The sequence below is a fragment of the Streptopelia decaocto genome (genome assembly GCF_964273445.1).
Source record: "Streptopelia decaocto genome assembly, chromosome: 4".
Lineage (NCBI taxonomy): Eukaryota > Metazoa > Chordata > Aves > Columbiformes > Columbidae > Streptopelia > Streptopelia decaocto.
In genome coordinates, this window is record NC_138658.1 from 15,171,649 (window position 1) to 15,183,731 (window position 12,083).

The 12,083-nt window shown below is 37.9% G+C and overlaps 1 protein-coding gene across 3 annotated transcripts; it reads left to right on the forward strand.

Annotated features, from left to right (window-relative positions):
* The first annotated feature begins 13 nt into the window (after nucleotides 1–13).
* LOC309439045 (UPF0462 protein C4orf33) lies at nucleotides 14–11,247 on the forward strand. Of its 3 annotated transcripts, none has more exons than XM_082051166.1 (6): nucleotides 14–88; nucleotides 3,737–3,926; nucleotides 5,794–5,854; nucleotides 6,047–6,098; nucleotides 6,203–6,402; nucleotides 8,067–11,247. In XM_082051166.1, exons 2-6 carry the CDS (start codon nucleotides 3,746–3,748, stop codon nucleotides 8,164–8,166), a joined length of 594 nt encoding a protein of 197 aa, XP_081907292.1. In that variant the 5' UTR covers nucleotides 14–88; nucleotides 3,737–3,745; the 3' UTR covers nucleotides 8,167–11,247. The 3 variants fall into 3 exon arrangements, with proteins under 3 accessions (XP_081907292.1, XP_081907293.1, XP_081907294.1); XM_082051167.1 differs by having other exon boundaries at nucleotides 14–61; XM_082051168.1 differs by lacking the exon at nucleotides 14–88 and adding an exon at nucleotides 609–641.
* The last annotated feature ends 836 nt before the right edge of the window (nucleotides 11,248–12,083 follow it).

Sequence of the window (12,083 nt, forward strand, 5' to 3'; positions counted from 1 at the left end):
CGCTGGAGCGCTGCCGCTGCAGGAGGGCGAAGCAGAGGCGCTCGGTTCGCCCGGGAGCCAGGTTTCATTGCAGGGATTGGCTGGAGGTGTAAGAACTCTGTTGTTAAACTTACCTAAGAAACGTATGGGTTAATGACAGGCGTTTACGCGTTGAAATTCTCTTCAGGAAATGCTGCTGCTGGAGTTAGCCCGGAGTAGCCGTGAGGCAGCCGGAACTGGGAGCAGTTTCAAGCCCTGTGGGGGCTCCTGTGTTTAGTAATGAACTCTGAAGTACAGCAAAAGCTGTTGTCTCTGACACGGTCTCCAAGTACTCCCCTGTCCTCTTGGAGCAGTTAAGAAAAACACCAATAGAATTACTTCCGCCTTGCTTTTGTCGGTGTTACTGAGGTTGATAGGGTTTGAGTGGAAGACATAAATCCCTTGGATGAGGAGAGACGTGAGGCGATCGGGGCGGCAGCAGCTCTGTCCTTGCTGTGCTGCACATGTGGCTGGGTCTGGCTGCAGCAGCTCCGTGCAGCCTGGGGCTGAGCAGTGCGGGGCATTTTAAACGGCTGAGAAAGTACTGCCTGCAAAGCTACTGCTTTTAGCGTTGGCATCTCTTTACAGGTCATTAACAACTGTCCGAGGTGTAGTGTTAAAAGGTAATTAAAGGTCTACTGTTGCGGTTTTAAATTACTTTTGCACCATTACTATGTGTTGTAATTTTTATTGTAATTGAAAAGCATTCTAGTAACCAGCTTACCTAAGTCTGTGCAATGTAATAAACTCAAGACTTGCATGGCCATTAATTTGGAAAAACCTGAGCTCTGCTGTTCATCAAGTCAAATAACTTGAGCACTGAGTAGACCTCTAATGAAAGCTAGTGGATATTTTGCAATTTTCCCTATTTTGTGGTTATCTTTAAAATTGCCTGTTCTTACAATTAAGAGTAGTATTTGTTTTCAAAAATACGTCAAAACTTCAATCCGGTTATTTCAGTACATGATAAGCTCTTCCTGCAGGAGTTAAGTTTTTCACCAAAAAAAGACGTCTGTCTCATATAGGTATAAATAGCGAACTGATAAGTATTTTATCTTCATTTTTACACATGACAGTTAGAGTAGTGTCTAAATTGGTTTAGCAGGTTCTGTTATTTCACTGTTGTGTCGTTTGGTGTTTTTTTTTTTTTTAACTTGGTATGTTGTGACTCTGTTCCTGAGACAACCTTTCAAATCTTGTGCACAAAGAGAAGCTTCGCATTCCTTACTTCAGTTGGAAATTATAATAGCTAGTTGTGCAGTTCTGCCTGGATTTTAAGATATTCCTGGGCTACTTTAATTAGAAGGCTATGTTTTCTTTAAACACTATTGAAATCTGTCGGTATTTTCTAATAGGTATTTCAGATATTTACCTTGACCAGTGAGTGCAAAGAGTTAAATATATTAGCACAAACTGGAAGTACAATAATAGAAGGAAATATCAACTTCTAGGTCTGTAATGTTATTTTAATAGGGCAGTATAAAATGGGTTCATAACACTTTATTAGCTTTCTTGGATATACCTGTCTGCTCTTAAACTTTACTCTTTGTGTAAGTGATCCTGCTTGTGTTACTCTGTCTTGTTTCCTTTCACAATAAGCGCGCGTACAGCATATAGAGGTCCGTTTACAGGAATTTTCCTGTTCATTTCAAAAACCACTAGGAAGGGTCTTACCATCTGTGGTTACTCCATGCTCATGCTGTTTGGTGTTTGCAGCTTAGAAAATTAAAAGCATGATACTTGTCTTCATTTCCTGTGGATTAAGATTTTCTAGATGACTTTAAGGTTAGATAGCCCATTGAATATGTTTTAGCAACTGTTTGTATTGTGCAAGGGGCTTGTTGTTTAATACATTTTTTGTGTTATTTAAAATATTTGAGGGTGTTGGTTGACAGCCATCTGAATATGAGCCACCAGTGTGCCCAGGTGGCCAAGAAGGCCAACAGCATCCTGGCTTGTATCCGGAATAGTGTGGCCAGCAGGACTAGAGAAGTGATGGTGCCACTGTACTCAGCACTGGTGAGACCCCACCTTAAATCCTATGTTCAGTTTTGGGCCCCTCATCATAAGAAAGACATTGAAGCACTGGAGGGAGTGAAGAGGAGGCAACGAAGCTGGTGAGGGGCTTGGAGCACAAGTCTGATGAGGAGCAGCTGGGGGAACTGGGGCTGTTTAGCCTGGAGAAAAGGAGGCTGAGGGGAGACATTATCGCTGTCTACAACTACCTGAAAGGAGGTTGTAGCATAGAGGGTGTTGGTCTCTTCTCCCAAGTAGAAAGTGATAGGATGAGAGGAAATGGCCTGAAGTTGTGCCGTGGAAGGTTTAGATTGGATATTAGGAAAAATTTCTTCATGGAAAGGGTTGTCAGACATTGGAACAGGCTGCCCAGGGAAGTGGTGGAGTCACTATCCCTGGAGGTCTTTAAAAGACGTGTAGATGAGGTTCGTAGGACGTGGTTTAGTGCTAGAGTTAGGTTATGGTTGGACTTGATGATCCTGATGGTCTCTTCCAATCAAAATGAGTCTATGTTTCTATTTAACAAAACATTATTTTGTAAAAACATAGTTTTGATTTCAAGAGATGTTTTTGACATTTTGTAGCAATCCCCCTAATTAATGATGTGAAATAGTCTGCTGGTGTTTGAATATCAAGAATACATTGTTAATGTTGTCAGAACTTTTGATAATGTTACTTTTTATATTTTTATAGGGTGGAATTAGTAATGCTTATTAAATGCCCCCAGAGTGTGACTGGATGAATGTTCTCTTACGACTAAATTAGAGTTTTATAGAAACATCGAACTTCTTCTAAATCTGCCTGGTACTATTGCAGAATGCCCAATTAAAACAATGTTTCCTAAATGCTCTGGGGATCTAGAGGCTGAGGAGCTATCAATCCTTGTCTTGAGGATAAGATGAAATACTTGGTCTATAATGTGGGGAAGAAAACAAAACACCAAACCAAAAATTCAAAAGTTACTTATGATTATAAGTCAAAATTATAATGGTTCTATTATTTATCATTGTAGCTAAATAGGTGATGGAGTTGTTGCCCTGGGGAATATAGAACCTTCTACATTTTGGCTTTGCCCATTTTTATCTAGCCTGTATTCCTGTTAAAATAAAGTACCTGTCTGAGCTTAAGGCTGTTCTTAAGGTTTGTGCAGTTATCTCTAAATAACAGTAGCTGTTGGAGTGCAGTGTGCCCTATTCTTGCTGCTCTGCAAACATCCAGTGTGTTTAACAAGATGTGCTTGCAGTTTTAAAATCCTTTAGTTTGGCTAGTTTGCAATGACTATCAAGAGAAGCTTCAGCTAATTATTTCATCATCTTGCATCTCACATTCATAGAAGGTTTTTCTCAATGTATTTTTGTTATGTTACGAAATCACCTAGGACCATTTAGTGGAGACTGTTTTATCTATTCTCTTGATAAATATTTCTGATAGTTTTGGAAGGTGTTTATTTAAGTACATAGTTGAAATGCCTTAAGCTTAGTAAGACTTCAGAGTGATTTGTAACCATACAGGTTTTAAAACCTATGAAAAGTATTCATGTAACTGTTTATTTAATTGCTTTATAAAGCTAAACTATTTCAGCTCTTCTGTTGCCATGACTGACTGTAAGAAAGTGTGCTTTTTTCCTGGCCAAGCAAATAGTGCAGTTGATGGTGGAATGGAATGAAATCTTCTTTGACAGAAACTTTTCTTGTTTATGTAGTACAGGAAGATGGAATTTAGAATTAAACACACATGGGATGGTTTACCTGTGAGCCATGAGCCAGTAACAATTGGGCTGAAGTCAGACAATGCAGGACTGCTAATGGAAGTTAATGCTCCATTCTTTAATGATCCTCCAGCACCACTTGGAGAGCCAGGGAAACCTTGTAGTAGACTGTGGGACTATGAGGGTAAGTATAACCATTCTGTTGCAAATATCTGATCTGTGTCAACACTGGTGTTCCTCTGTAGTTAATACGCCTGGTCTTTATTTAAGGGTCTATAATGTTTGGGGTTTTTTTTTTAAGTGATCTAGTGGTTGTGAGTGCATGATATCTAATTCAATTCAGTTTATTTAGTCACAGTACTGCTTTTAAAGATCAGATCTGAAATGTGAAAGTTTTCCTTTCTCTTATATCCTGAGGTCTTTGGGGAAGAATTTAGTTGCAATCACTGTAAACCCTTAAATGGCTCCTTGAGTAACTCTAAGCCTCATACTATATTCAGCTGTAAACTACCCCAAACTATATCAAGAGTGATGCTCTTTTTCTAGGTAGTTAATTGATTTTCATCACTAACACTCCTGGCTGTGAGGTGAGTGGTTGTTTTATGGTAGTGCAACAATACAAATGACTGTGAAAAGAAGCAAATATGTTTTGTCACTCAGTGGCCATAAAGAAATGGAGTACAATGAGCTGGATTAGTCTCAAGAAGGATGATGCTGACTCTTCCGGATCCTGTCAATAGTATGGGCACTCAAACTTAGTTTATGGCTTACTGATATAACTTGTGGAATAATAGAGGCTTGACATGTTAGAATAACAAAATAATTTTGTGGCATATGTGTAGAAATGCATTTGCACTAGGTAAATAGAAGTGAAATCCTAAAGATGGGTTCTACTTTTGCTTTAAGAAATGGAGAGCAATAGCTAGAACATGTTTACTTCAGTCGCTTTTCCAAAGTGTATTTGAGGAATACGAAGATATGAAACACAGAAAGAGCAAGTCATAAAATATGGCTCACAATTGTACCTAAATGGAATGGAGAATATCCTTATAGGAATGCTGTTTTCATTTTGCTTTCCTGTCAGTACTGTCACTTTTACCTCTTGCTTTGAATAATGCAAGAATTGAATGCTTCCAGCAGCAATCTACTTCCTGATTATTGAACTATTCTGATTAAAGCTATATTAGAACAACATTAACACCTCTTTGATTTTATTACCTAAAATGTAAAAATAAAGTTAGCAATCATATATAATTATTCTAACTAAAGCTTTCTAATAATGTTATTGCTGTGAGAAGCACCATTATAGTGCTACTTTGTATTCCGGAGACGTGATCCAGTAGTCACACCTGACTTTCAGTTACATGTGGAATACTGATCCCTTGTCCAAAGTACCAGCCATCTACAGGACAGGGAAAAGCCACTTGAGCTAAACACTTTCTTACTATTTCTGAGATTTAGCAGACTTGGTTATGGGCTGTGTGCTCTGCTGTGAGCGTATGTTCCTCTTTTCATCTTTTTTTTTCTGCTGCTCTGAACCCTCAGGCTACCAGCAAACATAAGACTTTTGCACTTAAGTGCTCTACCCATAGTGCCTACTGAGAGTATGACTGACAAGAATTGCTCTGTCTTGGTCAGCTTTGTTCACAGCAGGCATACTAGATGAAATCACTATGTGCTGATGCTTTTCTTACTGCATTGGCAGCTAGTGGTTGTTAATAAACCTGCCATTTTTCTGCTGCATCAAGATCAGTATTTCCAAAGCTAGAGTTGGTAAAGTAAATAAAATTAGTACAATGCTTTGTAAAGCTCTTTATGGCGATAGGTGTTAAAAAAAAGCTCTTGAAGTTACAATGATGGCACAGGATTTTAAATAGATAGGAAGCTGTCAGTAGCATGTACACAGCTAGACAAACTCTGGCATGGCACAGGCCAAAAATGAAAAGCAAGATTGTTTTAGAGGGATATGAAGGTGTCTAGGATATTTTAAAATAGTTATTATAAAATACTGATAGCCTGTGTTGTGGGTTTTTTTTTTTTTTTTTTTTTAGTTGTTGAAGCATTTTTCCTGAATGACAGAACTGAACAGTATTTAGAAGTTGAACTTTGTCCGTAAGTACAGCACTCTGGCAAAAGTCACAAATGTTGATTTGCATTTCCAGTTCTAATGTTTGTTAGATATATGTATGATGAAGACCGGGTACCAAAGTTGTTGCAATCTGAAGAATGTGAACGTTTGTTACAGAACAGTACGCTAATAATTTGGCATGATTTTAAGAAAATTGTGTACTGATTTCTTGACAGCCATGGACAACAGTTGTTGCTGCTGCTTTCTGGCAAAAGAAGAGTTTGGAAAGTAAGTGGTCAAGTACATTCATAAGGTACAGAAAAGATATTTGTTTTTAGGTACCTGTTGCCTGATTGGGAGATGATGTTAACTCTATTTTCCTTCTTTACCAGGAAGAACTTCCTTTAGAGTTTGAGGTGACCAAAATGAAAACCAAATGGGAGGGTAAAGCTCACCTTCCATGGCACTATTTTCCACCGTGCACTAACAAATTCAATGCATTTGCAATTCATGGCTCAGGAGAAGAGAGAAAGTATGAAGCGCTTCATCCTGTGCCTCGACATGAACTACAGGAAGGACAGAAACCAGATTTGTAAGCATGAAATTAGCTTTTTCGTAGAATAGTTGCACTATTCTTGGAATACTTAAAGCAAGCTAACCTGGTTTCCAGACTAAGTGCCAGTAGGATTTTAACTATACTGCTCAGCCCCAGCTCCACTGGCACTGTACTTTGTATAAGGCCCCATAGCAGATAGCTGTAACCAGTGCTTGATTGCTGGGTTATCCCCTAGCTGCACAGAGCAAGTGATACATTCAGCACCATTGGCATCTGTTTTATTACCTTCCTCAGCTAAATCATAGATAGGTTGTTCTATATTTTCCTTGCCTCCAGCACCTTCTGAAATGTTGTTTAGTGTTAATTTCACTAGGTACGTTTCCAGTAAATCTCTTTTGCTTCTCCTCTACTGTGATAAACGACCTCACCTATACAGATGGTTCCATATTATGGAAAAAAATTGAAAGGCAAACTAAACTGAAAAGTATATTAAAAAGATACCCAGTATGAATAGAAAAAACTAGAATATCTTGATTTTTAAATTATGCTTTGAGCCTCTTTATTTTCTTTGACTGTGAGGCTGAGATTATTTGATAAAACCTCTGGACACTTTGTATAAATGAACTAGCTCTAGAGCTCCACTGTAGTTCTTATACAAACTTGTTAATCAACATAAAATGATGGCCAGGTAAGGTAAATTTTAGATAAGTTACCCTTTTTTGCCTTTCTTTAAGAAAAACGTAACTTTTGGAAGTAAAAAATAAATTGTAAGCTATTGCTAATAAAGAATATTCTGTTTCGCTGTGTTCTGTAAGAAATAGATACTTTTTTTCCTGCGGTAAACTGGAGAATGCCGGTAATATTTTTCAGGAAGGGATTACTTATATGCTTTCTGTAGTACTTCTTCCAAAAAGAACCCTTGACTTTTTCAGACATTGGTAGCAGATGCAATTATGTGAAAGGTTGCTCCTTGCTATGTTCATTGCTCTTAGTTTGTCTTCGCTTTTACAAATTACTTTCTAATAAGAGAATTCTACTTACCTTTTTAAATGGGTAGTGCAGTGTCAGATGTTCTATCTACTGTTTGACAGTTATTTTATGTAAGAATTAGGAATTGGGCACAGTGTCTTCCTTCTGTTTCTGTATGGTAGCATAAAGGAGAAACTCTTAGCAAGAACTGATTTCATAATGTTTAAAGGAAATGAGCCTTCTAGCCTTCCAGAAAATATATATTTAGTAGCTTTGTTATCCTGTCCTGCCACCCTCCTTTCTGTAAGGAGAGGATATCACTGGGATACAATTTTTCAATTGCTCAAGAGCTGTAAATTATATTTACTTCATTGGAATGCAGGTAACTCATAAAGTAGAACAGTACTGTGCTCTTGCTCTGGCTGCAGTTCCAGGCAGCATAAGCTGAGGGAGTTTAAAAGGAGGGCACTCTGTTCACTTCACTTTGTGCTGTGTGATACTTGCTCATAGCTGAGGATTTTGCCCTGTTTTCTAGTACAAAATTTTCAGAAAGACAGTAGTGTTTTTATAAATAAACTCAGATTTTGGAAAAAGAACACATGGAATGATGGTTACATTCCTGCCCAAGAAAACATGAAAATAAAGATGAATTAAACCTCTTGAGGATACTGCCTTTAATTAAGACACATGCTGAGACTTGTAACATTTTTGTTTATTTCTTCTCTTTGCAGTCATCGCCTGGAATTTTTCAAAGAATTGAACCTGAAAGAACTAATGGGAGAAGACTGGAAGCAGCCTGAATCAGATATATGGAAGTCTCTCTCTAATTAAATGGGTTGAGACATACGTTTTTATACAATAGCATTACGGTTAGATGAAGGTGTGCGTAAAAAACTTGTACATTTTGAGCAGTGTTTGTAAATATCAGATTAGTAAGGCTTTCCTTGACAATGAAAGCATTGATCAGTCTTAAACTGTGAAGTATTTAGGCCACTTCATTCTAAATGTGTGAAGTAAGCAATGGCTTGTGTTTCAGTTCATCTGGGTATGGAGTTTTTCATCTGTATGACAGAGATGAATCTGCTTGTACCAATGAAGGGGGAAAAATGTGCCAAAGTTACACCTATGTTTTCATGAGAACTCTAAGCTTCACAAGGTCAACATCTGGCTTGGAATATTTCGGCTTCTTGTAGTTGCTGCATTTCTTAAGTATTTTCACTGCTGCTTGTTTGTTTCTTGGCTGTTGAATGAGATCATGTGCACTAAAGTCTTTAATTGCTATCAGGAGAAAGAATGCTTCCTCCAGGAACAGAAAATAATATAGCTGTTATGGCATTTTGTGGCACAGTACTTGCATTGCAAGATGCCGGAGGTATAACACTAGCCAGCCCCTTTCTGATACCTGAAGTTTTACTTTGTACAGTGCTGAAGGCGGAACTTAATTAGTTACTTTATTAGCAGACCTCTCTGCTTCACATTTAGTGTGGAACTTCTAGTGATATTTAGATAGAGGGTAGATTTACGAAAGACTTTATGCATTCCAGGAAAAGTTTCTCATAATGTTTAGTAAAACTTTTTGATATAGCTGTGTGCCTACAAAAGCTTGTTTGTTATCATAAAGTCATAGAATGGGTTGGATGGAGCCATAAAGATAATCTAGTTCCAACCCCCCTGCTATGGGCAGGGATACCTTCCACTAGACCAGGTTGCTCAAAGCCCCATTCAACCTAACCTTGAACACTTCCAGGGATGGGGCATCCACAGCTTCTCTGGGCAACCTGTTCCAGTGCCTCATGGTGAAGAATTTCTTCCATGATCTTGCTGGGCACAGAGGTGAGACTGGTCTGTAGTTCCCTGCGTCTTCCTTTTGGAAGGTCCTTTGGGGTTTTAAGGCCTTGTCACACCGCCTTAAGGATTCAGCTCAGACACATGAGGATTTTGTTTGCAGGCCACCTAACCTTGGGCATATTCTAATTGTATGTGCCCACATTTCTACATACAGGCATGAATATTTTTAACAGTACTGAATACTGTTAGCTGGTAACATCCAATATGTACACTCTTGCAGGTTTTACAAATGGGATTTTTTTTTTTTTTTTGCCTAGCATACTAAGTGCTGCTTGTTTGTGGCTGCTGACTTGATCCTTTTTAAATTAAATTAGAAAATGGGAATCTCACCCACTAAGCATATCCTACATCTGAGAAGTAGGTGACTTCAAAATCAAACTTTCGGTTTCGTTCAGAATGAGGATTCAGACCATGACATGATCTTCACTCCTGCATCCTGTTGAACTGTCATCACAGTGTAGAAGCTGGTTGTGTTCTCTAGTTTTGTGAGGAGGATTGTTTTGGGAGTCTGAGAGAATATCAACAAGTCAAAATTGAAGGAGTATATTTCAGAAGTTATGCCACGAAGATGTGGTTTTTTTTCCTCGTCCTTTTGTGCAGCACTTTCTACTGAACAGTTTAGAATCCCGTAAGATCCTAGAAGGGACTAGTGCTCTTGTATTCTAACATCCTGCTCAAAGCATGACTGTTGTTGAAACTAGATGAGTTTGCAGAGAGCCTTGTTGAGTTTCAAATAACTCCGAAGATAAAGTTTCAAATGCTCTGGGTAGCCTGTTTCAAAATTCAGTTACTTCTGTTACAAAAACTTACTTAATTTCCGTTTCCTGGTGCTGCGCCTTGTGCCCATTGCCTTTTGTCCTTTCTCTGAGCATCTCCAAGAAGAGTGACTGTTTTTCGCTGTAACTACCCATTAGGTGTTTGAAGATAACTGCTAGCTCCTCTCGGGTTTCTTGAAATGTTGTCATTCTCAGTTTGTCTTTTGTGACTCTCATTAGTAAGCACCTTCCCCTCAGACTGACAACATAAATGTGTAAGCTGGGTTGTAACTCAGAGCAGCAATGCTCCCAGGCCTTTCTTGTTTGTTTAGCTCATAAATGATTCTAAAAATCTTGTGTGTATCTGTAGTTGTCAAAATGCATGCAAAATTTTGCACAAGACTGCACTTCAAGTCACATTACTAAAAGGATTTTCTGTTATCTTAGCTTCTATGCAGTAATAACCATATTCTGGTCATGTTTTCTGTGCTATCTTTAACTTTACACGTAAATTCTGCTTGAGAGCAAAAGAAGATGGGAATATCTGCCTTTGTGAAGAATATCTTTGTGTGATTAATATCTGTGAAATAGAATGTTACTTCAGAGTTTTTGTTTGGCTTTAGAATTCCCTCTTTGTACTTCCAGTTTTATGTATACATACTTTCAAATTTAAGGATATTAGCCTCTTTCAGGTGCAGACTTTGGCATACCAATACACTGGGCCATCCAATTGTTTTTGCTCTCTTTTAATTAGACGCTATAGATTCCTTGCTATGAAGTGCCATCTGTTGAAAATTCTAAGTATTGTACTTTTAATTGTTTGGCTTTTCTACCTTCAATCTGTGTACAGTTTTCTAAAGAATGTCATCAGTCTGAAATATTGAATAATTCAATAAATGTTGATTAAAATGCTTTTTAGATACATCTAAAAGCTGCTTTTGAAATTTCAGTCAAAAGCAAAACAAAAATGAAAATTTCACTATGTTTTTAGACTTCATTTTAAATGGTTTGTCAACAAAATGCATGCAAATGTTCAGAATGAGTTTATTTTTTCCACAAAGGTTGTCTTCATGTGATGAATGATGTTTTGTATGTAAGGGACAGTAAATCAAATAATTTATTCAGAGGCTTCATCTCGTATTCATGTGCGCTTCAAACTGACTACTTCAGATTTGACTTTGGATGCAAATTATATTAACTTGGAGGGAAATAGATTACTTTCTCTAAATAAGTAATTTAACGTAAAATAATTGTCTCTGCAGTACAAAATGTAATGCTAGACGCTTCTGAAAATGGAAATTGCCATATAGACATCACTTGAGGCATGCTGTTCCACAGTGCTGTCAGGTAATTCACATGTGTGTTTCTGAGCTTTAACATTCTGTTTGAACTGTAAATGCTGCCCTTCATCAGAAGGTTTCCATATGGACTCCTGAAGTGCAGAGCTGAAACCTGTGCACTGACTTGTTTCTAAATATTTAAAGTTAAATTAATCCTGTGGTAGAAACTTACTGTAGGGAGGAGTCTTGACATAAGGTATGCATTAGATGAAAGCACAGTGTCTTGACTCACAGTAGTGAATTCATGGCTCATCACTGGACAGTACAATGCCTGCCAACGTCACAGCTCCCAGGACTTTGCAGGGATGGCATCGGTGTTTGTTGAGATGACAAGCTGGCTTGTAGCCTTCTTGCTCTGATTGGCTTTTTAACCAGGTTTCATTTTACACTGGAGTCCAGTTTTAGACTGTCTTTCCTCAATTGCCTTTTTTTCATGACATACAAACTTGAAGAAAAAACAAATTCTGTTCTGCATGAGTTCCATGTAAGTACATGTTCAGTGATTAATTTTGGCCTAGAAGGAACATGATTCGATCTAGTGTAGCTCAGTGTGTGTATACACATGCATGCACAGATAGAGAGGCATTCAGTATTGTGCTGGTTTTGTATGTCAAAGTTTTATCAAGAGTCTGATATGTACAGATAAATTTTCTAAATTGTCACACTAGGTATACTTTATGTAGGATATCAATTTGATAAAATGCAGAGCTGCATGATAGAAAGCATAGATCACGCAAGTACTCTAGCCACAAATCCATTTCTCCTTGAGCACTTCTTAGCCATTGCTCTCTTAAAAAAAAAAAAA

Coding starts and splice junctions, on each gene's coding strand:
- LOC309439045 (XM_082051166.1), top strand. CDS start 3,746: ATGGAATTTAGAATTAAACACACATGGGATGGTTTACCTGTGAGCCAT. Junction 3,927..5,793: donor TAGACTGTGGGACTATGAGG/GTAAGTATAACC, acceptor TTTTTTTTTTAG/TTGTTGAAGCATTTTTCCTG. Junction 5,855..6,046: donor TTAGAAGTTGAACTTTGTCC/GTAAGTACAGCA, acceptor ATTTCTTGACAG/CCATGGACAACAGTTGTTGC.